The 22,648-nt window shown below is 48.6% G+C and overlaps 1 protein-coding gene across 2 annotated transcripts in view; it reads left to right on the forward strand.

The window, feature by feature from the left end:
• Positions 1–7,374, forward strand: part of PXK (PX domain containing serine/threonine kinase like) — a 56,868-nt gene extending 49,494 nt beyond the window's left edge. For both annotated transcript variants that reach the window (XM_075320667.1, XM_075320668.1), the window contains exons 17-18: positions 901–960; positions 7,319–7,374. In XM_075320667.1, the coding sequence (XP_075176782.1) occupies positions 901–960; positions 7,319–7,335 (77 nt within the window). In that variant the 3' untranslated portion in view covers positions 7,336–7,374. The remainder of the gene's footprint in view (positions 1–900; positions 961–7,318) is intronic.
• The last annotated feature ends 15,274 nt before the right edge of the window (positions 7,375–22,648 follow it).

Consider the following 22,648-nt stretch of genomic DNA (forward strand, 5'->3'; position numbering starts at 1 on the left):
CTGCTGTTTACAGCTGTGTAGCTGTGATCAGCAGATAGGGCCGTGCGATCGGATTGCTGATCGCTATAGCCCCCTAGGGGGACTAGTAAAATTAAAAAAAAAATGTAGAAAAAAACCTAAAAGTTCAAATCACCCCCCTTTCGCCCCATTGAAAATTAAAGGGTTTAAAAAAATAAAGAAAATACACACACATTTGGTATCGCCACGTTCAGAAACGCCCGATCTATCAAAATATAAAATCAATTAATCTGATCAGTAAGCTGCGTAGCGGCTAAAAAATTTCAAGCACCAAAATGACGTTTTTTTGTTGCCACAACTTTTGCGCAAAATGCAATAGCAGCCGATCAAAACGTAGCATCTGCGCAAAAATGGTACAGTTAAAAACGTCAGCTTGAGACGCAAAAAATAAGCGGTCACTGAGCCATAGATCGCGAAAAATGAGAACGCTACGGGTCACAGAATATGGCGTTAAACGTGCACCACATTTGTCGGACAAACTTCCGATTTTTTTTTTTAACCCCTTATATAAAAGTAAACCTATACATGTTTGGTGTCTACGAACTCGCACTGACCTGAGGCATCACACCCACACATCAGTTTTACCATATAGTGAACACAGTGAATAAAATATCTCAAAAACAATAGTGCTATCGTGCTTTTTTGCACTTTTTCTGCATATTTGATTTTTTTTTTGCCGTTTTCCAGTAAACTATATGTTAAAACTTATGGTTTCATTTAAAAGTACAGCTCGTTCCGCGAAAAATGAGCCACTCACATGACCATATTGACTGAAAAATAAAAGTTACGTCTCTCAGAAGAAGAATGGCGAAAAAAAAAACAGAAAGCGAAAAATCGGCCGGTCGTGAAGGGGTTAAACATCTCCATTTTTATTGTTCTCAGGCTCTGGAACCAGTTCTCCCCTGACATCTCCTTCATCTCCGACACCTCCTTCAACAGCAGGTCTGTATCGGTGGCTCCTTATATCTATTGAGGTTCTGCTTGTTAGTGTGTGACCCAATAGCTGGCCATACACATCAGCCCATCCGGCTGACCCCTCTCTCCAGACACCATACTCATGCATGCTCAGTTTGGTTGAGCGTTCATGTGTTCTGATTGGGAAGACAGGAGATAGGAGCTTCCGGGCTCCTCTGATGGCGGCTGATTTTCCTTGTGGTGTGGGTTTTGAAATTCAGCATGCCGCTACTTTTTCCCCCCCTTCCCCGAATATAATGAAGGACCTCACTCACACGCTTGGGCGTTGTAACATTAATCTAGTAAGGTGAAGAATGCGGCCAGTGACAGGTCTGACACTGGGAGTCCTGGTTTTGTGGGTTTTTTAGGTCACTTCCCTTCTGAGATGTTTGCTTAAAAAATGGGAGCCTTGTTACTAACCCAGTTTCCTTTCCAGGAGCAGTTATCAGGTAAGTTGTGGTGTGATGTGCGCCCCGTCCTGAGCCTCGGCCGCCCGCTTCTCTCCTGCACGCTTTGTGTTCACACGCACGTCTTCACATCATCATCGCCTTTACCTGAAATATCCCACGCGGAGATATTTTACCCCTTTTCTCGTGAACCGATAAAAGGGACGTTGCTGTTGCTGTAGACAATTTGGATTCGCTTTTATGTAGTACATTCACTTTGATGTGTTCTTTAGGATGCGCTGAGATGCGTTGTTTTTTTAGCATTTCTACTTCTATTTTTTTCAGCTTAATATCCAATGTCCGGTCTCTCCCCCATTGTAGGGGCAGCTGATGCCTCGCTTTTCTCTTTGGCACAGGCTAAAGAACAAAATTTGCATTCCTGTTTTTGTCCATGTATCAGACTCTGGACTTCTTTTCTGTTTACTGATCTTCCGGTCTCGCTGTTTTGCCTTTTTTTTTTTTTCTCAGATTTGACTCTGTTTTCCTTCTCTCTATGCTCTGGTATCAATCCCATGATGCATCAGTTCAGCATCTGTACTGACCGGGAAGACTGTCCTTATTTTTTTTCATTTATTTAAGTAGAAAAAAAAAAGCTTAGTGTTAGGGAGGCTGAACTGTAATTCCCTTCATTGTAATTGTGTGGCAGGAGCTAACTAGTCATCATCAGAAACTGAGCGTTAGGAGCTGTCTAGTCATCATCAAAAACTGTGATGAGCGTTAGGAGTTGACTAGTCATCATCAGAAACTAAGCGTTAGGAGCGGTCTAGTCATCATCAGAAGCTGTGATGAGCGTTAGGATCTGTCTAGTCATCATCAGAAGCTGTGATGAGCGTTAGGAGGTGTCTAGTCATCATCAGAAACTGTGAGTGTTAGGAGCTGTCTAGTCATCATCAGAAACTGAGCGTTAGGAGCTGTCTAGTCATCATCAGAAACTGAGCGTTAGGAGCTGTCTAGTCATCATCAGAAACTGAGCGTTAGGAGCATTCTAGTCATCATCAGAAACTGAGCGTTAGGAGCTGTCTAGTCATCATCAGAAACTGTGATGAGCGTTAGGAGTTGACTAGTCATCATCAGAAACTAAGCGTTAGGAGCGGTCTAGTCATCATCAGAAGCTGTGATGAGCGTTAGGATCTGTCTAGTCATCATCAGAAGCTGTGATGAGCGTTAGGATCTGTCTAGTCATCATCAGAAACTGTGATGAGTGTTAGGAGCTGTCTAGTCATCATCAGAAACTGAGCGTTAGGAGCTGTCTAGTCATCATCAGAAACTGAGCGTTAGGAGCTGTCTAGTCATCATCAGACTGTGAAGAGCTGTCTAGTCATCATCAGAAACTGTGATGAGCGTTAGGAGCTATCTAGTCATCATCAGTAACTGTGTGTGATGAGCTGTCTAGTCATCATCAGAAACTATGATGAGCGTTTCTGCAAATATAGGCAAAACGCTACTGTAGACGGATAACACAATGTTGGGGAGAAAGATTAGGTTTAAGGGTCAGTCCTTTTGATAATACCATAGAAACCCTCAATCAGTGCATCATATGATTGAATCGATCATATGAACATGTGTATCCTTGAGGTTTTTGCAACACCAACCTCCAGAATGGAAGTTGTCAATGTGGCTTAACTGTAAATGTCATAGACTCCATGAGAATGTCTTCTGGAGTTGCTGCTTGTGCCTACCCCATGCTGATTGTTTCCATTATGCTATCATGCTAAGACATTGCTGCGCCTTCGTGTATTGTTGGCAGCATTCCCCGACCCATTGTGGAGAATGTCGTCCTCCCTGCTCGTCAGAAATGTTGCCTTTGCCTAAACACATTCTTGTCGATTACTGTCCCGCTCTTCGTTGTAAAAAGTTTGATATTATTAAAGGGACACTCCGAGTGTAGAGGGAAACCGCTGCCAATGTTACAACGGACAGGGGAGAAGAGGTTACAAAAATTGTCCTGGTATTGCATTACCAATGGATAGCCAGCTGATGCATATTGCTCCACTGGATAGGTTGGAGGTGTTCAATGAGGGTCCGATGACTGGGAAACCCCATCGGAGGATAGCAGTACTGTGTCCTCTGAAGAAATAGTTTGTTACTTATGGATGAGCTAGGATGGGATAAATTCAGCAAAAGTGGCAGTGAACCACCAGACGTAATGACGGTGGCCTATAAGTAAGCAGAAGTGTCAATTTCCGTCATTACAACAGTGTCAGGAGCTGTGTAATCATTATTAGTAACTGTGATAAAGGTTTCTGATGTGTCACTTCTGGATTCTCCATCTGGCACAGTATTTATGGTCTGTATCACAGTCTGATAAGAGAGCTACATCCCCACAATGTATACAAAGAAGGTTGTGACTGATTGTCATGGCTATATACATTTATAGATCTCTTCGGGGGAGGGAATCCATGTGCTTGCTTGCTACAGCTATGCGGTGATTGAGGCAGTATTTCCATAACTTGTAACCAGTGTAGCCATTGAGACCATTACTTTGCAGATGGTATTCAGAAAATAGAAATAAGGACCTTTTTAGATCATTATTAGATGAGCTAAACCCTCTTGTCACATGGTCATCCTAAAAGGGGAAGAGTCCCATCTTAGGGTCTGCCTGCACTCTCCAAAAGGGGGAGTTATGTCCCCCTTGTTCTTCCCTGGCTACAAGTCTGTGGCCTGGAGTAGTTAAATGTAGCGGCTAATTGTGCCACTCCATTCATTTTCTATGGGAGTGAGGATGATGGCCCGAGCAGTAATCATCTATCCACTGGATAGCTGTTAATTTTGGTAGACTGTAATCTCCCTTTTAGAAAGGAGTACTTCAGACTATTAAAGCGCACCATTCACCAGGATTTTCCTATATAACCTAAAGCCTATACTGACACTATCAGGCTGATCCCATACATACCTGTAGTGATCAGCTAGGATGTATAGGTTTTGAAACACAAGCAAGTAAAGTTTGCAAAGTGAGCATCTTGTTGAGTGGCAGCAGCTGCCGATCAGCTGATAGCTGGGGTAAGTATTAATAGGGATTCCCTCCCCGTTATTTATGCTAATTCTATTATACGATCATTTTACTTTGTGACTAGAAGGACCTGTGCTGATGTCATACCGATATGACCAGATGGGGCGGGGCCTCATCCAACATAGCTGATGCCAGGAAGCAACATTTTTGTTAGCTGAGGCCTCGCCCCTTATGATCACATGGGTATGACATCAGCACAGGTCCTTCTAGTTACAAAGTAACATGATTGGATAATAGAACTAACATAAAATACCGTGGAGGGGATAACTATGAATACCCACCTCAGCTATCTGCTGATCGGCAGCTGCTATCGCTCAACAAGCTGCTGATTTTACAAACTTGCTTATGTTTCAAAACCTATACATCCGAGCTGACAACTAAAGGTATGTATAGACTCAGCCTGATAGTGCCAGTATAGTACTGTATGTATAGAATCAGCCTGATAGTGCCAGTATAGCGCTGTATGTATAGAATTAGCCTGATAGTGCCAGTTATAGCACTGTATGTATAGACTCAGCCTGATAGTGCCAGTATAGCACTGTATGTATAGAATCAGCCTGATAGTGCCACTATAGTACTGTATGTATAGAATCAGCCTGATAGTGCCAGTATAGCGCTGTATGTATAGAATTAGCCTGATAGTGCCAGTATAGCACTGTATGTATAGAATCAGCCTGATAGTGCCAGTATAGAACTGTATGTATAGACTCAGCCTGATAGTGCCAGTATAGCACTGTATGTATAGAATCAGCCTGATAGTGCCAGTATAGCACTGTATGTATAGAATCAGCCCGATAGTGCCAGTATAGCACTGTATGTATAGAATCAGCCCGATAGTGCCAGTATAGCACTGTATGTATAGAATCAGCCCGATAGTGCCAGTATAGCACTGTATGTATAGAATCAGCCCGATAGTGCCAGTATAGCACTGTATGTATAGAATCAGCCCGATAGTGCCAGTATAGCACTGTATGTATAGAATCAGCCCGATAGCGCCAGTATAGCACTGTATGTATAGAATCAGCCTGATAGCGCCAGTATAGCACTGTATGTATAGAATCAGCCCGATAGCGCCAGTATAGCACTGTATGTATAGAACCAGCCCGATAGCGCCAGTATAGCACTGTATGTATAGAATCAGCCCGATAGCGCCAGTATAGCACTGTATGTATAGAATCAGCCCGATAGCGCCAGTATAGCACTGTATGTATAGAATCAGCCCGATAGCGCTAGTATAGCACTGTATGTATAGAATCAGCCCGATAGCGCTAGTATAGCACTGTATGTATAGAATCAGCCCGATAGTGCCAGTATAGCACTGTATGTATAGAATCAGCCCGATAGTGCCAGTATAGCACTGTATGTATAGAATCAGCCCGATAGTGCCAGTATAGCACTGTATGTATAGAATCAGCCCGATAGCGCCAGTATAGCACTGTATGTATAGAATCAGCCCGATAGCGCCAGTATAGCACTGTATGTATAGAATCAGCCCGATAGCGCCAGTATAGCACTGTATGTATAGAACCAGCCCGATAGCGCCAGTATAGCACTGTATGTATAGAACCAGCCCGATAGCGCCAGTATAGCACTGTATGTATAGAATCAGCCCGATAGCGCCAGTATAGCACTGTATGTATAGAATCAGCCCGATAGCGCCAGTATAGCACTGTATGTATAGAATCAGCCCGATAGCGCTAGTATAGCACTGTATGTATAGAATCAGCCCGATAGCGCTAGTATAGCACTGTATGTATAGAATCAGCCCGATAGTGACAGTATAGCGCTGTATGTATAGAATCAGCCCGATAGTGCCAGTATAGCACTGGATGTATAGAATCAGCCTGATAGTGCCAGTATAGCACCTGTATGTATAGAATCAGCCTGATAGTGCCAGTATAGCACTGGATGTATAGAATCAGCCTGATAGTGACAGTATAGCACTGTATGTATAGAATCAGCCCGATAGTGACAGTATAGCGCTGTATGTATAGAATCAGCCCGATAGTGACAGTATAGCGCTGTATGTATAGAATCAGCCTGATAGTGACAGTATAGCGCTGTATGTATAGAATCAGCCTGATAGTGCCAGTATAGCGCTGTATGTATAGAATCAGCCTGATAGTGCCAGTATAGCGCTGTATGTATAGAATCAGCCTGATAGTGACAGTATAGCACTGTATGTATAGAATCAGCCCGATAGCGCCAGTATAGCACTGTATGTATAGAATCAGCCTGATAGCGCCAGTATAGCACTTGCTTTAGGTTATATAGGAAAATCCTTGTGATTGGTGCGCTTAAAGACCAAAAATTCCCTCTATTGCAGTCATATGAATAAAGTGGGTGAACAAAAATACCCTCCAACCCCCCATTAATGTACACACTTAAAGGGAATGTCCTCTACTTGGATAACCCTTCCTCAATCACGGTTTCCCCCAATTAAATTAATATTACCTATACTTGCCTATGGTGTGGTGTCGGCACTGGCTCTCCTGAGGATCGCATGACATTATGATGTGACATGAGCCTTCCGGCCACTTCACTGTCCCCTACTTTGGACATACCTGACATCTGGAGAAAGTCAAGGCTTCTCAGTATCAGAGTGGAAAGTTAAGTGGACACAGGGATTGCGTGACATAATGTCATGCGATCCTCAGGAGAGCTAATGCCGACACTGCTGAAATGGCGCCCACCCCAGGGGTGAATATAGCACTTTTTTTTACTTTGAGGGGAAAAAGTGATCGAGAAGGGACAGTTGTCTGAGCAGTGGACATTCCGTTTAAGTTTTATTGTTAAGTTTCCTGATGAGTTATACTGTTTGTGTTTTGTGTGAGATGTTGATATTGACCCGTGTCCTCTTTTTCCCCTTCCTCTGCTGTCGTCTATGTAGAGCATGCATCATTTTGAACGTGAAATATCGGTAAAGTAAGCAAATTGCTTCTTTTGTCACTAAAAAAAAAAAAAAGAGAAAAGAAAAGTGCCTGTTGTTACCACATGAGGGCGGTGTGGAGTATTGCCCCATCATCACACCGCTCGGGCTCCATTTATTATTTTAAAATTTCCTTAAAATGTTCATTTAATTTTTGCCATTTGCATTTCACCCATGATCCAGGTCGGGCTCCGATGCCGGGGATAGGATGATGGTCTTTGGTAGTTTTTGTGTCTGTAACGTGAGGACCCCATAAATTGTCAGACGTTCCCCTCTCATCAGCTGATAAAGTGCACTATTCCATGGCGGCCATATAGATACACGGCTGCCAATAATCTGGATCGTTCTGGGTTGTTCAGACAAATTCCACCAAAACGTGGGTGTTGGGTTGGGGCCAGTCCCATAGGCACGATATTGTAGTACAGCAAGCAGAGATCCTGAAAAACGTGTTGTAGATTCAGTGCATTCAATTCTTTATATTATGGATTCTAGTTGCAGGACCTCACCCCCCCCATTCCTCACCCCAACCCCCACAATTAACAAATCTTGGAATGGTCACACCACCAACTAGATCTAATACCAGACTCCTAGATCCTGTTCTCTACAGATGACTTTACAGCAGTCTCATTATCATCAGTGTAATTGGAGGTTACACCTACATATACAGTATCCACCATTTTACAATAGCTGATATGGTACAGGAGGAGGTGAGCTGTGATGACTGATAACCCCTTTATATACAGTAGATAGCAAAGAAGCTACCATTTTACAATGGGTGATGTCACAGCTCACCACCTCCTCTTCCTTCTTCTAATATATAACAGAGGATCCACTATTCACTGATGTCACAGCTCACCTCCTCCTCTTCCTCCTTCTTCCGCTTTCCTCCTCCTCCTCTTTCCTCCTCCTCTTTCCTCCTCCTCTTTCCTCCTCCTCCTCTTTCCTCCTCCTCCTCCTCTTTCCTCCTCCTCTTTCCTCCTCCTCCTCCTCCTCCTCTTTCCTCCTCCTCTTTCCTCCTCCTCCTCTTTCCTCCTCCTCCTCTTTCCTCCTCCTCCTCCTCCTCCTCTTTCCTCCTCCTCCTCTTTCCTCCTCCTCCTCTTTCCTCCTCTTTCCTCCTCCTCCTCTTTCCTCCTCCTCCTCCTCCTCCTCCTCTTTCATCCTCCTCCTCTTTCCTCCTCTTTCCTCCTCCTCCTCTTTCCTCCTCCTCCTCTTTCCTCCTCCTCCTCCTCTTCTTTCCTCCTCCTCTTCTTCTTTCCACCTCCTCCTCTTCTTTCCTCCTCCTCCTCTTCTTTCCACCTCCTCCTCTTCTTTCCACCTCCTCCTCTTCTTTCCACCTCCTCCTCTTCTTTCCTCCTCCTCCTCTTCTTTCCACCTCCTCCTCTTCTTTCCTCCTCCTCCTCTTCTTTCCTCCTCCTCCTCCTCTTCTTTCCTCCTCCTCCTCCTCTTTCCTCCTCCTCCTCTTTCCTCCTCTTTCCTCCTCCTCCTCCTCCTCCTCCTCTTTCCTCCTCTTTCCACCTCCTCCTCCTCTTTCCTCCTCCTCCTCCTCCTCCTCTTTCCTCCTCCTCTTTCCTCCTCCTCCTCCCTCCTCTTTCCTCCTCCTCCTCCTCCCTCCTCTTTCCTCCTCCTCCTCCTCCCTCCTCTTTCCTCCTCCTCCCTCCTCTTTCCTCCTCCTCCCTCCTCCCTCCTCTTTCCTCCTCCTCCTCCTCCTCCCTCCTCTTTCCTCCTCCTCCTCCCTCCTCCCTCCTCTTTCCTCCTCCTCCTCCTCCCTCCTCTTTCCTCCTCCTCCCTCCTCTTTCCTCCTCCTCTTTCCTCCTCTTTCCTCCTCCTCCTCTTTCCTCCTCCTCCTCCTCCCTCCTCTTTCCTCCTCCTCCTCCCTCCTCTTTCCTCCTCCTCCTCCCTCCTCTTTCCTCCTCCTCCTCCCTCCTCTTTCCTCCTCCTCCTCTCTCCTCTTTCCTCCTCCTCCTCCCTCCTCTTTCCTCCTCCTCCTCCCTCCTCTTTCCTCCTCCTCCTCCCTCCTCTTTCCTCCTCCTCCTCCCTCCTCTTTCCTCCTCCTCCTCCCTCCTCTTTCCTCCTCCTCCTCCCTCCTCTTTCCTCCTCCTCCTCCCTCCTCTTTCCTCCTCCTCCTCCCTCCTCTTTCCTCCTCCTCCTCCCTCCTCTTTCCTCCTCCTCCTCCCTCCTCTTTCCTCCTCCTCCTCCCTCCTCTTTCCTCCTCCTCCTCCCTCCTCTTTCCTCCTCCTCCTCCCTCCTCTTTCCTCCTCCTCCTCCCTCCTCTTTCCTCCTCCTCCTCCCTCCTCTTTCCTCCTCCTCCTCCCTCCTCTTTCCTCCTCCTCCTCCCTCCTCTTTCCTCCTCCTCCTCCCTCCTCTTTCTTATAGATAACACAGGATCCACCGTTCACTGATGTCACAGCTCACCTCCTCCTGTACAATGATTTATTTCTGCCCAGATTAGAGATGATCATTACATACTTTGGCAGCTTACTGTTGCTGTACATGCAGGAAGGGAGTCTAAATAAAGCCTATTTTCCAGTATGAAAATTACAAGACTTATGATTTGTGTTTTTCCTTTTGATAAAGATTGTGATATGAAAAAAATGATTTCACATGAAACTTGACTTGAACAAGAGATCCTTTTCTGATGGCACATTCCCTTTAAAATTGAAAAGCCGCTCTGTGAGGCCCACAAATTATACGCCTTCTGAAAAGGCCACTCAAGCAATGCAGACCTGCTGCTCTGCGCTGATGAGGGGCAAACACCCTGACACACACTGTCTGCAAAATGAAGTTTCTGGTCTGTTTTCTTATCTTAAGTCACATGACAAAGCTTGTTAAAGGGTCAATATTAACCTTTTAGGATTTCTACATCCTATAGGTGCTGCTGAGTTGAAGTGCTCTCCCTCTCTGAAGAGGATGTTGTTCATTTTGAAAAGCAAAGCAGTAATTTATGTAGGATAATAGTCTGAATGCTGCACTGATGATATATACTGTAATAGCACTATACAGGGAGCAGATCTCTCCTCCAACCACTGTGTGACTGTGCAGACATCCGACCCAACCACCCTGCTGCAGCGCCCGACCCAACCACCCTGCTGCAGCGCCCGACCCAACCACCCTGCTGCAGCGCCCGACCCAACCACCCTGCTGCAGCGCCCGACCCAACCACCCTGCTGCAGCGCCCGACCCAACCACCCTGCTGCAGCGCCCGACCCAACCACCCTGCTGCAGCGCCCGACCCAACCACCCTGCTGCAGCGCCCGACCCAACCACCCTGCTGCAGCGCCCGACCCAACCACTCTGCTGCAGCGCCCGACCCAACCACTCTGCTGCAGCGCCCGACCCAACCACACTGCTGCAGCGCCCGACCCAACTGTCGTCTAACTGCAGCGGTCCACCCCCTACATCATATTACAAATAGACTTACACCCTTCACTCCGGGTCGATTTTCCATTTTTCCTTTCCTTATTCCAGGAGCCATAAGTTTTGTTTTTTTTTTTTGGGTTTTTTTCACTTTTTCATCACTTTTGCGGGATGAGCTGTACTTATGAATGACTATTTTACTATATTCAAATTGTCTCTCCAGTAAAGGAGACAAACTCTAGCACAGCGCCACCTATTGGAAGTGGCGATCCTAAAAGTCACAAGTGGATTTTTACTATATAATGTTCTGGGGGAAAAAAATTCCAAGTGCAGTGAATTTGAAAACCAAAAAGTGCAATTTCAGGATTGTTTTTTGGGTTTGTCATTTACTGTATGGTAAAAATGATTTCCCAGCTTAGTGCAAGTATGTGGATGTCAGACATCTATAGTGTTAGTTTATTATTTTATTTTTTTTTTTTTACCACTAAAAAAAAAAAAACAAACTTGACATTTTTAAGAAAAAATATACTTGCTCTTGTTGCCATTGTCAATATTTTGATCACTTCTTACAGCATATTCCCAAAAATAGCATTTTATTGTAAATGTTACTGCGGCAAAAAAAACAAAAACAAAACAATCCTGGCTTTTTTTTTTTTCTTTTCATTTGACATGCACAGCAGTCATCAGCTGACCCCGGCAGTCTTGACAATAAATAAAAAATAAATCTTTATTTTTATATAGCGCTAACATATTCCGCAATGCTTTACCTACATCAGGAACACTGTCCCCATTGGGGCTCACAATCTAAATTCCCTATTTGTATGTCTTTGGACAATGAATTGGCGCCCCACAATTAGGTAGAGGAGCAGTCGATGGCTGCAGGGAATGGTGCGCTCCCTGCCGGCGCATGTTAAATCCTGCTGTTAGAGATTGACAGTGGGATTTAATGGATCTCCGATGCACCTGCGGCTGTTAGGGGCACTTTGTACCCTGCGACATCGCAAGCCGATGCTAGCGATGCCGAGCGCGATAGTCCCCGCCCCCGTTGCACATGCGATATCTTGTGATAGCTGCCGTAGCGAACATTATTGCTACGGCAGCTTCACACGCACTTACCTGCCCTGCGACGTCGTTCTGGCCGGCGACCCGCCTCCTTGACAGGCGGCCAATAGAAGCGGAGGGGCAGAGATGAGCGGGACATAACATCCCGCCCACCTCCTTCCTTCCGCATAGCCGGTGGAGGCAGGTAGGAGATGTTCCTCGCTCCTGCGGCTTCATACACAGCGATGTGCGCTGCCGCAGGAACGAGGAACAACATCGTATCTCCTATTGCTGCGACATTATGAAAATGACCGACACTGCACAGATCGCCAATTTACGACACTTTTGCGATCGTTTATCGGCGCATCTAGGCTTTACACGTTGCGACGCCGTTACCGGCGCCGGATGTGCGTCACTTTCGATTTGACCCTGACGATGTCGCAATATGCAAAGTACCTCTTAGACACATGACGACTGACTAAATCTGCTGAGAGAATTGGTCTCCGCATATGACCTGGCATCAAAGGGAGCAACATGACATGATGCAAATTTACATCATATGTTGGAGTATTCCCATCTCCAAGATCCTGTCCCATTTATGTAGTAGGTGTAATAATATTATTAAATACCTCCAAATAGAAATGTATTATAGTTCTCCTGATTAGCCATGTCTCTTACCTCATGTTCAGGGCATTGCAGTAGGTCACCCCCACAGTGCGTCCTAGCGCCCTCTGGTGGTGGATTCTTGTTCTACACAAACTCTGCCGCCCACATAACTGATTCCAGTGCAGGTAAAGCTCAGGTTTTAGAATCTATGCAAACTGAGAACAAGGATGGTCCGTGCAGATGGGCGTCAGGGCTGCGCAGATGGGCGTCAGGGCTGCGCAGATGGGCGTCAGGGCTGCGCAGATGGGCGTCAGGGCTGCGCAGATGGGCGTCAGGGCTGCGCAGATGGGCGTCAGGGCTGCGCAGATGGGCGTCAGGGCTGCGCAGATGGGCGTCAGGGCTGCGCAGATGGGCGTCAGGGCTGCGCAGATGGGCGTCAGGGCTGCGCAGATGGGCGTCAGGGCTGCGCAGATGGGCGTCAGGGCTGCGCAGATGGGCGTCAGGGCTGCGCAGATGGGCGTCAGGGCTGCGCAGATGGGCGTCAGGGCTGCGCAGATGGGCGTCAGGGCTGCGCAGATGGGCGTCAGGGCTGCGCAGATGGGCGTCAGGGCTGCGCAGATGGCGGTCAGTGCTTTCCTCTGTGGGTCCCCATCTCCTGAGGATGCAGGTGTAGTGGGATGTGCCGCTGGTTTTTTGGAGCCCATGTTTTGTGCATCTGCGTCTGTCATTTACTGATCTGGGCTGTTATTAATGAGTCCGCAGCGTTGGCTGACTCCTGTAGATCAGAGGCGGACGCTGAGAGAAATTCCTATAGAATTTTGTAGAGGGAAATAATAAACCTTAAAGGAATTTTCCAGTGTATTTTTTTTTTTTTTTTTTTATAGTAGTAGGAAAATCGGCCTCTTCCTAACCTCCTAAGGCTAGTTTCACACTTGCGTTGAACGGTATCCATTGCATTGCATTGTGTAACGGATGCAACGGATGTGTTGCATATAGTGGCGCAACGGATGCTGCCAAACAACGCAATTAGTTTTGATTTTTTTTTTTTTTTTTTTTTACAGTTTTACCAGCGGCAGACTATTGTGAACGATCAGCTGATCGCTCCCTGCAGCCGGCCGCCGGGTGATCAGCTGATCGCTCCCTGCAGCCGGCCGCCGGGTGATCAGCTGAGCGCTGTCACTTGCCGGCGGCCGGGCATTCTGGCGGCCGGTCGCTCAGCTGAGCGCTGTCACTTGCCGGCGGCCGGGCATTCTGGCGGCCGGTCGCTCAGCTGAGCGCTGTTGCTTGCCGATGGCCGGGCACTCAGCTGAACGTTCGGCCACCGCGAGCCAAAATAAAGTTTGATTAAAAAAAAAAAAGAAGAGCATGCGCAGTGAAATCCAGAGGATTCCGCTGCTCAAAATAATGTTACAAGCTGCGTTCCTCCCGCTGGGCGGAAGCAACGCAGGTCCTTTTGGTACAATCAGTCACCCATACAAGTCTATGGGAAACAGCGGAATCCGTTAACTGATTCTGCTGTTTTCCAAAAGGGCGGATTGTAACGGAAGGAAATAAACGCAAGTGTGAAAGTACCCTTAGGCGGCTTTCACACATCCGCTTTTTTGCCGTCAGGCACAATCCTTCAAATACCTGATAAAATGGATCCGGCGCTGGATTCGTTTTTATTTTCATTAAATTGTATTCGCACCGGATTGTGCCTGATGCCCTTGCGTTTCATCCGGCGAAATTTCTGTGTCCAGCTGCTGGGAAGGACGCACAAGGGAACGTTTTTTTGTCACCGGCAAAAAAAACTGCATTGCGTCTGATCCGGCGCATCGCGGCGTGTTGTAAAATGAAAGTCTATGGGAGCCAGATCCATCGTAATGCGCCAAAAAACGCATTCCACCGACTGATCCGTTTTTGTTTTTGTTTTTTTATCTGAGCATGCTCAGATGTGTAAATTCCTTTCTGGCTAGAAAATCTGTCTCGCCTTGTCAGTCGGTCTCTCCCCCCACCTCCTCGCCTCTTTCCTACTCACCGATCACTGGCGCAGCGCTGCAGGGCTGTCACAAAGCTCCGGCGGGTTCTCCTCTTTGGAAAATGCCGGCCGCTCATTATTCCATCTCGTATTCACTGCTTCCCCCGCCCACCGGCGCCTATGATTGGTTGCAATCAGACACGCCCCCACACTGAGTGACAGCTGTCTCACTGCAACCAATCACAGCCACCGGTGGGCGGGTCTATATCGTTCAGTACAATAAATACATACATAAAAAAAAAAAAAAAAAATGGCGTGCGGTGCCCCCAATTTTGATAACAGCCAAGATAAAGCCTCTCTGCTGAGGGCTGGTATTCTCAGGATGGGGACCCCCCCCCGGCCTAAAAATATCAGCCAGCAGCCGCCCGGAATTGCTGCATCCATTAGATGCGACAGTCCCGGGATTCTACATGGCTCATCCCGATATGCCTTGATTAACACTGCGATCTGAGGCACAAAATACGTCCTGAAGGGATTTGTTCCAAAAAATGAGTCCACAGATTGTATTAGGACATCGTAATTAGGCTGCAATAGACACAGCTCAGACAGGACCAGCCGCCCCCAGTGTAATGGTGTTATGTTTAAAGAACTCCTCTACTGATTGCTCACAAGTAGATCAAGGTTGGAACGCCGCTCCTGCCATTATTACCAGAAACAGCGCCACGCTGGTCCATAGGTCATGTCTGGTATTGCAGCTTAACCACATTCAAGCGAGCGTGACTAAGCTGCAATACCAGACACGACCCATGTACGAGAGCGGCGCTGTGATCACTTAAAGGAGACCTTTTATTTTTCCAACTTACCTTTGAAGATTTCCTCAATAACTCCGCCAGACTGATTTTCTATAGGTTTTCTGCTGTTTAGTACAAGGCGTGCGATCTTGCGTTCTTAAATCAAAATGACGGTTACTCTTTATTTCATGACTCAATAGTACATGTGAAAATAAGTAACATTAATACATCTCATCAGAAAAATCCGCAGCTTTCTTTTGGACTGATCAATTAAGTGGTAAAAATCTGTCTTCAGTGAATACAGTTTTCCATTACTGAGTGACCGTTGGTGCTTATAAAATTCTATGGAGGGATTGTGTGCTGATATGTTGCTGCACATTCTCTATAGGTGAGAACAGTTGGTGCTTATAAAGTTCTATGGAGAACTAGAGCCCAGAAGACCTTTTGCTTTAAACTTTATCAGCCCCATCATCATCATCTCTCAGTAAAGTTTCATGCATAATGTCTTCTGGCTCTAGTTCTCCATAGAACTTTAAAAGCACCAACTGTCTTCTCCTATGGAGGAGCGATGGGCATGAGACCATTTACTGCACATTCTCCATAGCACTTTACTGAGCGAGATGACAGTTGGTGCTTATGAAGTTCCATGCAAAATGTTCCAGAGAACTTTAAAAGCACCAACTGTGGTCGTCTATAAAGAATGTGCAGCAATATATCAGCCCGTAGTGCCGCCATATAACTTTAAAAGCACCAACTGTCATCTCCTATGGAGGCGGGAGGGGCACAATGTCCTCCTCCAGAGAAGACGCCAGTTGGTGCTTATACAGTTCTATGGAGAACTAGAGCCAGAAGACATTTTGCCTTAAACTTGATAAGCACTAACTGTCACCTCACAGTAAGATTCTGTGGAAAACATGCAGCAATGTGTCTGCCTGGCTCTAGTTCTCCATACAACTTTAGAAGCACCAACTGTCACTCAGTAATGGAAAACTGTATTCACTGAAGCCAGATTTTAACCTTCAGGTTTGAGTGATCAATCCAGAAGGAGAAGAAGGGAATTTTGTTTACTTACCGTAAATTCCTTTTCTTCTAGCTCCAATTGGGAGACCCAGACAATTGGGTGTATAGCTACTGCCTCCGGAGGCCACACAAAGTATTACACTCAAAAGTGTAAGGCCCCTCCCCTTCTGGCTATACACCCCCAGTGGGATCACTGGCTCACCAGTTTAGTGCAAAAGCAAGAAGGAGGAAAGCCAATAACTGGTTTAAAGACCAATTCAATCCGAAGAAACATCGGAGAACTGCAACCATTCACATGAACAACATGTGTACCGAAAAAAACCCTAAGAAAACAGGGCGGGTGCTGGGTCTCCCAATTGGAGCTAGAAGAAAAGGAATTTACGGTAAGTAAACAAAATTCCCTTCTTCTTTGTCGCTCCATTGGGAGACCCAGACAATTGGGACGTCCAAAAGCAGTCCCTGGGTGGGTAAAAGAATACCTCGTGGTAGGGCCGTCAAACAGCCCTTTCGTACAGGTGGGCAACCGCCGCCTGAAGGACTTGTCTACCTAGGCTGGCGTCTGCCGAAGCGTAGGTATGCACCTGATAATGCTTGGTAAAAGTGTGCAGACTCGACCAGGTAGGTGCCTGGCACACCTGCTGAGCCGTAGCCTGGTGCCGTAATGCCCAGGACGCACCCACGGCTCTGGTAGAATGGGCATTCAGCCCTGAGGGAACCGGGAGCCTAGCAGAACGGTAGGTTTCAAGAATTGGTTCCTTGATCCACCGAGTCAGGGTGGATTTGGAAGCTTGCGACCCTTTACGCTGACCAGCGACAAGGACAAAGGGTCCATCCGGGCGGCACAGGAGCGCCGTGCGGGAATGTAGATCCTGAGTGCTCTCACCAGATCCAACAGATGCAAATCCTTTTCAAATTGATGGACTGGATGAGGACACAAAGAAGGTAAGGTGATATCTTGATTGAGATGAAAGTGGGATACCACCTTAGGGAGAAAGTCCGGAATCGGACGCCGAACCCCCTTGTCCTGGTAAAGACCAGGAATGGAGATTTGCATGACAGCGCTGCTAGCTCGGACACTCTCTGAAGAGACGTGACCGCTACTAGAAAAGGCCACTTTCTGTGAAAGACTGAAAAGGGAAACAACTTTCAAAGGCTCGAAAGGCGGCTTCAAGAGAGTCATTAGAACCTTGTTCAGACTCCAGAGCTCTAACGGCCGCTTGTACGGAGTGATGAGAAGACAAACTCCCTGCAGGAACGTGCGTACCTGCGGAAGTCGGCTAGGCGTTTCTGAAAAAATACAGATAGCGCTGACACTTGTCCTTTAAGGGAGCTGAGCGACCAACCATTTTCCAACCGAGATTGTAGGAAGGAAGGAAAAATAGGCGATGCAAATGGCCAGGGAGAAACTCCTTGAGCAGAGCACCAAGATAAGAATATCTTCCACGAGCTGTGGTAGATCTTGGCGGACGTTGGCTTCTTGGCCTGCGTCATGGTGACAACCACTCTTGAGATAATCCTGAAGACGCTAGGATCCAGGACTCAATGGCTACACCGTCATGTTCAGGGCCGCAGAGTTCAGATGGAAAAAAGGGCCCTTGAAACAGCAAGTCTGGTCGGTCTGGTAGTGCCCACGGTTGGCCTACCGTGAGGTACCACAGATCCGGGAACCCCGACCTCCTCGGCCAATCTGGAGCGACGAGGATGGCGCGGCGACAGTCGGACTTGATCTTGCGCAGCACTCTGGACAACAATGCCAGAGGTGGGACACATAAGGTAGCCGGGACTGCGACCAATGTTGAACTGAGGCGTCCGCCGCCAGAGCTCGATGATCGTGAGACTGTGCTATGAAGCCGGGACAATGTTGTTGTGCCGTGACGCCATTATGTCGACGTCCGGCATCCCGCAGCGGCGACAGATCTCCTGAAACCCGTCCGGGTGAAGAAATCATTCCCCTGCGTCCATACCCTGGCGACTGAGGAAGTCTGCTTCCTAGTTTACCACGCCTGGGATGTGAACTGCGGATATGGTGGATGCCGTGTCTTCCACCCACGTCAGAATCCGCCGGCTTCCTGGAAGGCTTGCCGGCTGCGTGTTCTTCCGTGGTGGTTGATGTATGCCACCGCTGTGGAGATATCCGACTGAATTCGGATGTGCTTGCTTTTCAGCCACTGCTGGAAGGCTTGTAGGACAAGATACACTGCTCTGATTTCCAGAACATTGATCTGAAGGGTGGACTCTTGCTGAATCCACGTACCTTGAGCCCTGTGGTAGAGAAAAACTGCTCTCCACTCTGATAGACTCGTGCCTGTCGTAACTACCGCCCAGGATGGGGGTAGTAAGGACCTTTTCTTCGGCGCTCCATTGGGAGACCCAGACGATTGGGTGTATAGCACTGCCTCCGGAGGCCACACAAAGCATTACACTAAAAAGTGTAAGGCCCCTCCCCTTCTGGCTATACACCCCCAGTGGGATCACTGGCTCACCAGTTTTCTGCTTTGTGCGAAGGAGGTCAGACATCCACGCATAGCTCCACTGTTTAGTCAGCAGTAGCTGCTGACTCTATCGGATGGAAGAAAAGAGGGCCCAGATAGGGCCCCCAGCATGCTCCCTTCTCACCCCACTTGCGGTTTGTAAGGTTGAGGTACCCATTGCGGGTACGGAGGCTGGAGCCCACATGCTGCTTTCCTTCCCCATCCCCCTGAGGGGCTCTGTGGAAGTGGGATCTTACCGGCCCCCAAACCCTGAGGCCGAGCTCCATCCACAGACCCAGAGACCCTGCTGGAGGAGCTGAGTACAGTCAGGGACAAGGCCCTGCAACGTTCAGGTACTCTGTGTCCCCGCACAGACAGGCCACGCACACTCCAGGCTTGCTGGGTGTGCTAGTGCGCCGGGGGCACTAGCGCTGCGCGCTCGGGTTAGAGTCACTGCAGCTTAGCTGAGTGATTTTATGTCTTGGGAACTACCGCGCCGGCCACTCCGGGAGCGGCGGCGCCGCTGGGACTTGTAGTGCGCAGGGGACTCGCGCTGCCCGCGCTTTTACGGCGGCAGCGCTCATAAATCTAGTCCCCGGCTTTTGCGGCCTAGCTCTGCTTCGTTCCCGCCCCCACCTTGTCAATCAGGGAAAGGGAGAGACGCTGTTCTATAGCCAGCGCCGAGGGCTGGAGCCTTATTTACATGCTCCAGCCCTCTCACTGGGCACAGTGGGGACGCAAGTTTCCCGCTCTTGGTCTCAACACGCCCAGGGCCCGCCCCTCTCCACAGGACGCCGGCAGCCATTCCTGCATGCAGTCTGGCTGGAGAACGGACACAGGCTCTGGGGGACTCAGACAAGGGACTCTGGCGACCACACACCCGCGTTTATGCGGGCGGTAAGCTGCACATAAGTGCTGGCCCCACTAGTGCCACAGTGTTATTTGGTGCATTTTTTTCCTGTACCATATATATTTATATTGCACTGTACAGTCGCTTCTTGGCTTATACCCTACATTGCTCTGAGGAGACAACAACATGTCATCCGCAAAACGCAAGGGTGCCAAGGCACAGGCGGTATGCACTGCTTGTGCCGCATGTGGGGCTAATCTACCGGCAGGTTCCAATGACCCCCATTGTGTGCAATGTTCAATCCCTGTGCCACTTCGGCAGCCAGAGTCTATGGTAGTAGTGGCCCAGGCAGAGACGCCTGTGAACCCTGCCCCGGTGACGGGGACAGAATTTGCAGTTTTTGCTGATAAGATGTCTGTGACTATGACAAAAATCCTGGAAACCTTGCAGTCCAGGCCAGTTTCTCAGACCATGGACACTGCTGTGTCTATGCTCCCCGGTCCCCCTCAGTTGGAACTAATCCGTACTTCAAGGGGGTCCCAGGCATCACAGGCTGAAGACTCTGACTCGGATGACAGTCCCAGGCAGCCTAAGCGGGCTCGCTGGGAAAGACCCTCGCCGTCATCACACTGGTCAGGGTCTCAGCGAGACGAGGCTCTGTATGAGGAGACAGAGGTGGGTGATCAGGAATCTAATCCTGACACCGCTCTCAATCTAGATACCCCTGATGGTGACGCTATGGTAAATGACCTTATAGCGGCCATCAATAGACTGTTGGATATTTCTCCCCCAGCCCCTTCAGCAGAGGAGGCAGCTGCACAGCAGGAGAAGTTCCATTTCCGGTATCCTAAGCGTAAATTGAGTACTTTTCTGGACCACTCTGACTTCAGAGAATCAGTCCAGAAACATCATGCTTATTCAGATAAGCGTTTCTCCAAACGTCTTAAGGATACACGTTATCCCTTTCCCCCTGACGTGGTCAAACGCTGGACCCAGTGTCCAAAGGTGGACCCCCCAATCTCCAGGCTTGCGGCTAGATCCATAGTTGCAGTGGAAGATGGGGCTTCACTTAAAGATGCCAATGACAGACAGATGGACCTTTGGTTAAAGTCTGTCTATGAAGCTATCGGCGCGTCGTTTGCTCCAGCATTCGCGGCCGTGTGGGCACTCCAAGCTATTTCAGCTGGTCTGGCACAGGTGGACTCTATCATACGTCCAGCAGTGCCGCGAGTAGCGTCCCTAACCTCGCAAATGTCTGCGTTTGCGACTTACGCTATCAACGCTGTCCTGGACTCTACGAGCCGTACCTCAATGGCGTCTGCCAACTCTGTCGTTTTGCGCAGAGCCTTGTGGTTAAAGGATTGGAAAGCAGATTCTGCTTCCAAGAAATGTTTAACCAGCTTGCCACTATCTGGAGACAGACTGTTTGGTGAGCAATTGGCTGAGATCATTAAACAGTCCAAGGGTAAGGACTCCTCCTTACCCCAGCCCAGATCGAGCAAACCTCAACAGAGGAAGTGGCAGTCGAGGTTTCGGTCCTTTCGAGGCTCCAGCAAGACCCAATTCTCCTCGTCCAAAGGGACTCAGAAGGAGCAAAGGAGCTCAGATTCCTGGCGGGCTCATTCACGCTCCAAGAAAGCAACCGGAGGAACCGCTTCCAAGGCGGCTGCCTCATGACTTTCGGCCTCATCCCTCCGCATCCTCGGTCGGTGGCAGGCTCTCCCGCTTTTGCGACATTTGGCTGCCACAGGTCAAAGACCGGTGGGTAGCAGACATTTTGTCTCACGGGTACAGGATAGAATTCAGTTCTCATCCTCCGCCTCGGTTCTTCAGAACCCCCCCACATCCCGACCGAGCAAATGCCCTTCTGCAGGCGGTGTGCTCACTAAGAGCAGAAGGAGTGGTGATCCCTGTTCCTCTGCAGGAACAAGGACAAGGTTTTTACTCCAATCTCTTCGTGGTTCCAAAAAAGGACGGCTCGTTCCGTCCTGTTCTGGACCTAAAGCTGCTCAACAAGCATGTGCACGCCAGGCGGTTCCGGATGGAATCCCTCCGCTCCGTCATTGCCTCAATGTCTCAAGGAGATTTCCTTGCATCAATAGACATCAAAGATGCTTATCTCCACGTGCCGATTGCTACAGAGCACCAACGTTTTTTACGTTTCGTGATAGGAGACGACCATCTCCAGTTCGTAGCTCTGCCATTTGGTCTGGCGACAGCCCCACGGGTTTTCACCAAGGTCATGGCGGCAGTGGTAGCAGTCTTGCATTCTCAGGGACATTCGGTGATTCCTTACTTAGACGATCTACTTGTCAAAGCACCCTCTCAAGAGGCATGCCAACACAGCCTGAATGTTGCGCTGGAGACTCTCCAGACTTTCGGGTGGATCATCAACTTTTCAAAGTCAAACCTGGCACCGACTCAATCACTAACGTATCTTGGCATGGAGTTTCATACTCTCTCAGCGATAGTGAAGCTTCCGCTGGACAAGCAGCGGTCACTACAGACAGGGGTGCAGTCTCTCCTTCAGGGTCAGTCGCACCCCTTAAGGCGCCTCATGCACTTCCTAGGGAAGATGGTGGCAGCAATGGAGGCAGTCCCGTTCGCGCAGTTTCATCTGCGTCCACTTCAATGGGACATTCTCCGCCAGTGGGACGGGAAGACAACTTCCCTAGACAGGACAGTCTCCCTTTCTCAGATGACCAAGGACTCTCTGCAATGGTGGCTTCTTCCCACCTCATTATCACAGGGAAGATCATTCCTGCCCACATCCTGGGCAGTGGTCACGACAGACGCGAGTCTGTCAGGGTGGGGAGCAGTTTTTCTCCACCACAGGGCTCAAGGGACGTGGACTCAGCAGGAGTCCACCCTTCAGATCAATGTTCTGGAAGTCAGGGCAGTGTATCTTGCCCTATTAGCCTTCCAGCAGTGGCTGGAAGGAAAGCAGATCCGAATTCAGTCGGACAACTCCACAGCGGTGGCATACATCAACCACCACGGAGGGACACGCAGTCGGCAAGCCTTCCAGGAAGTCAGGCGGATTCTGATGTGGGTGGAGGAAAGAGCATCCACCATATCCGCAGTTCACATCCCGGGCGTAGAAAACTGGGAAGCAGACTTCCTCAGTCGCCAGGGCATGGACGCAGGGGAATGGTCCCTTCACCCGGACGTGTTTCAGGAAATCTGCCGCCGCTGGGGGGT

This window comes from Anomaloglossus baeobatrachus, chromosome 8, assembly GCF_048569485.1.
Source record: "Anomaloglossus baeobatrachus isolate aAnoBae1 chromosome 8, aAnoBae1.hap1, whole genome shotgun sequence".
In the NCBI taxonomy this organism is placed as follows: domain Eukaryota; kingdom Metazoa; phylum Chordata; class Amphibia; order Anura; family Aromobatidae; genus Anomaloglossus; species Anomaloglossus baeobatrachus.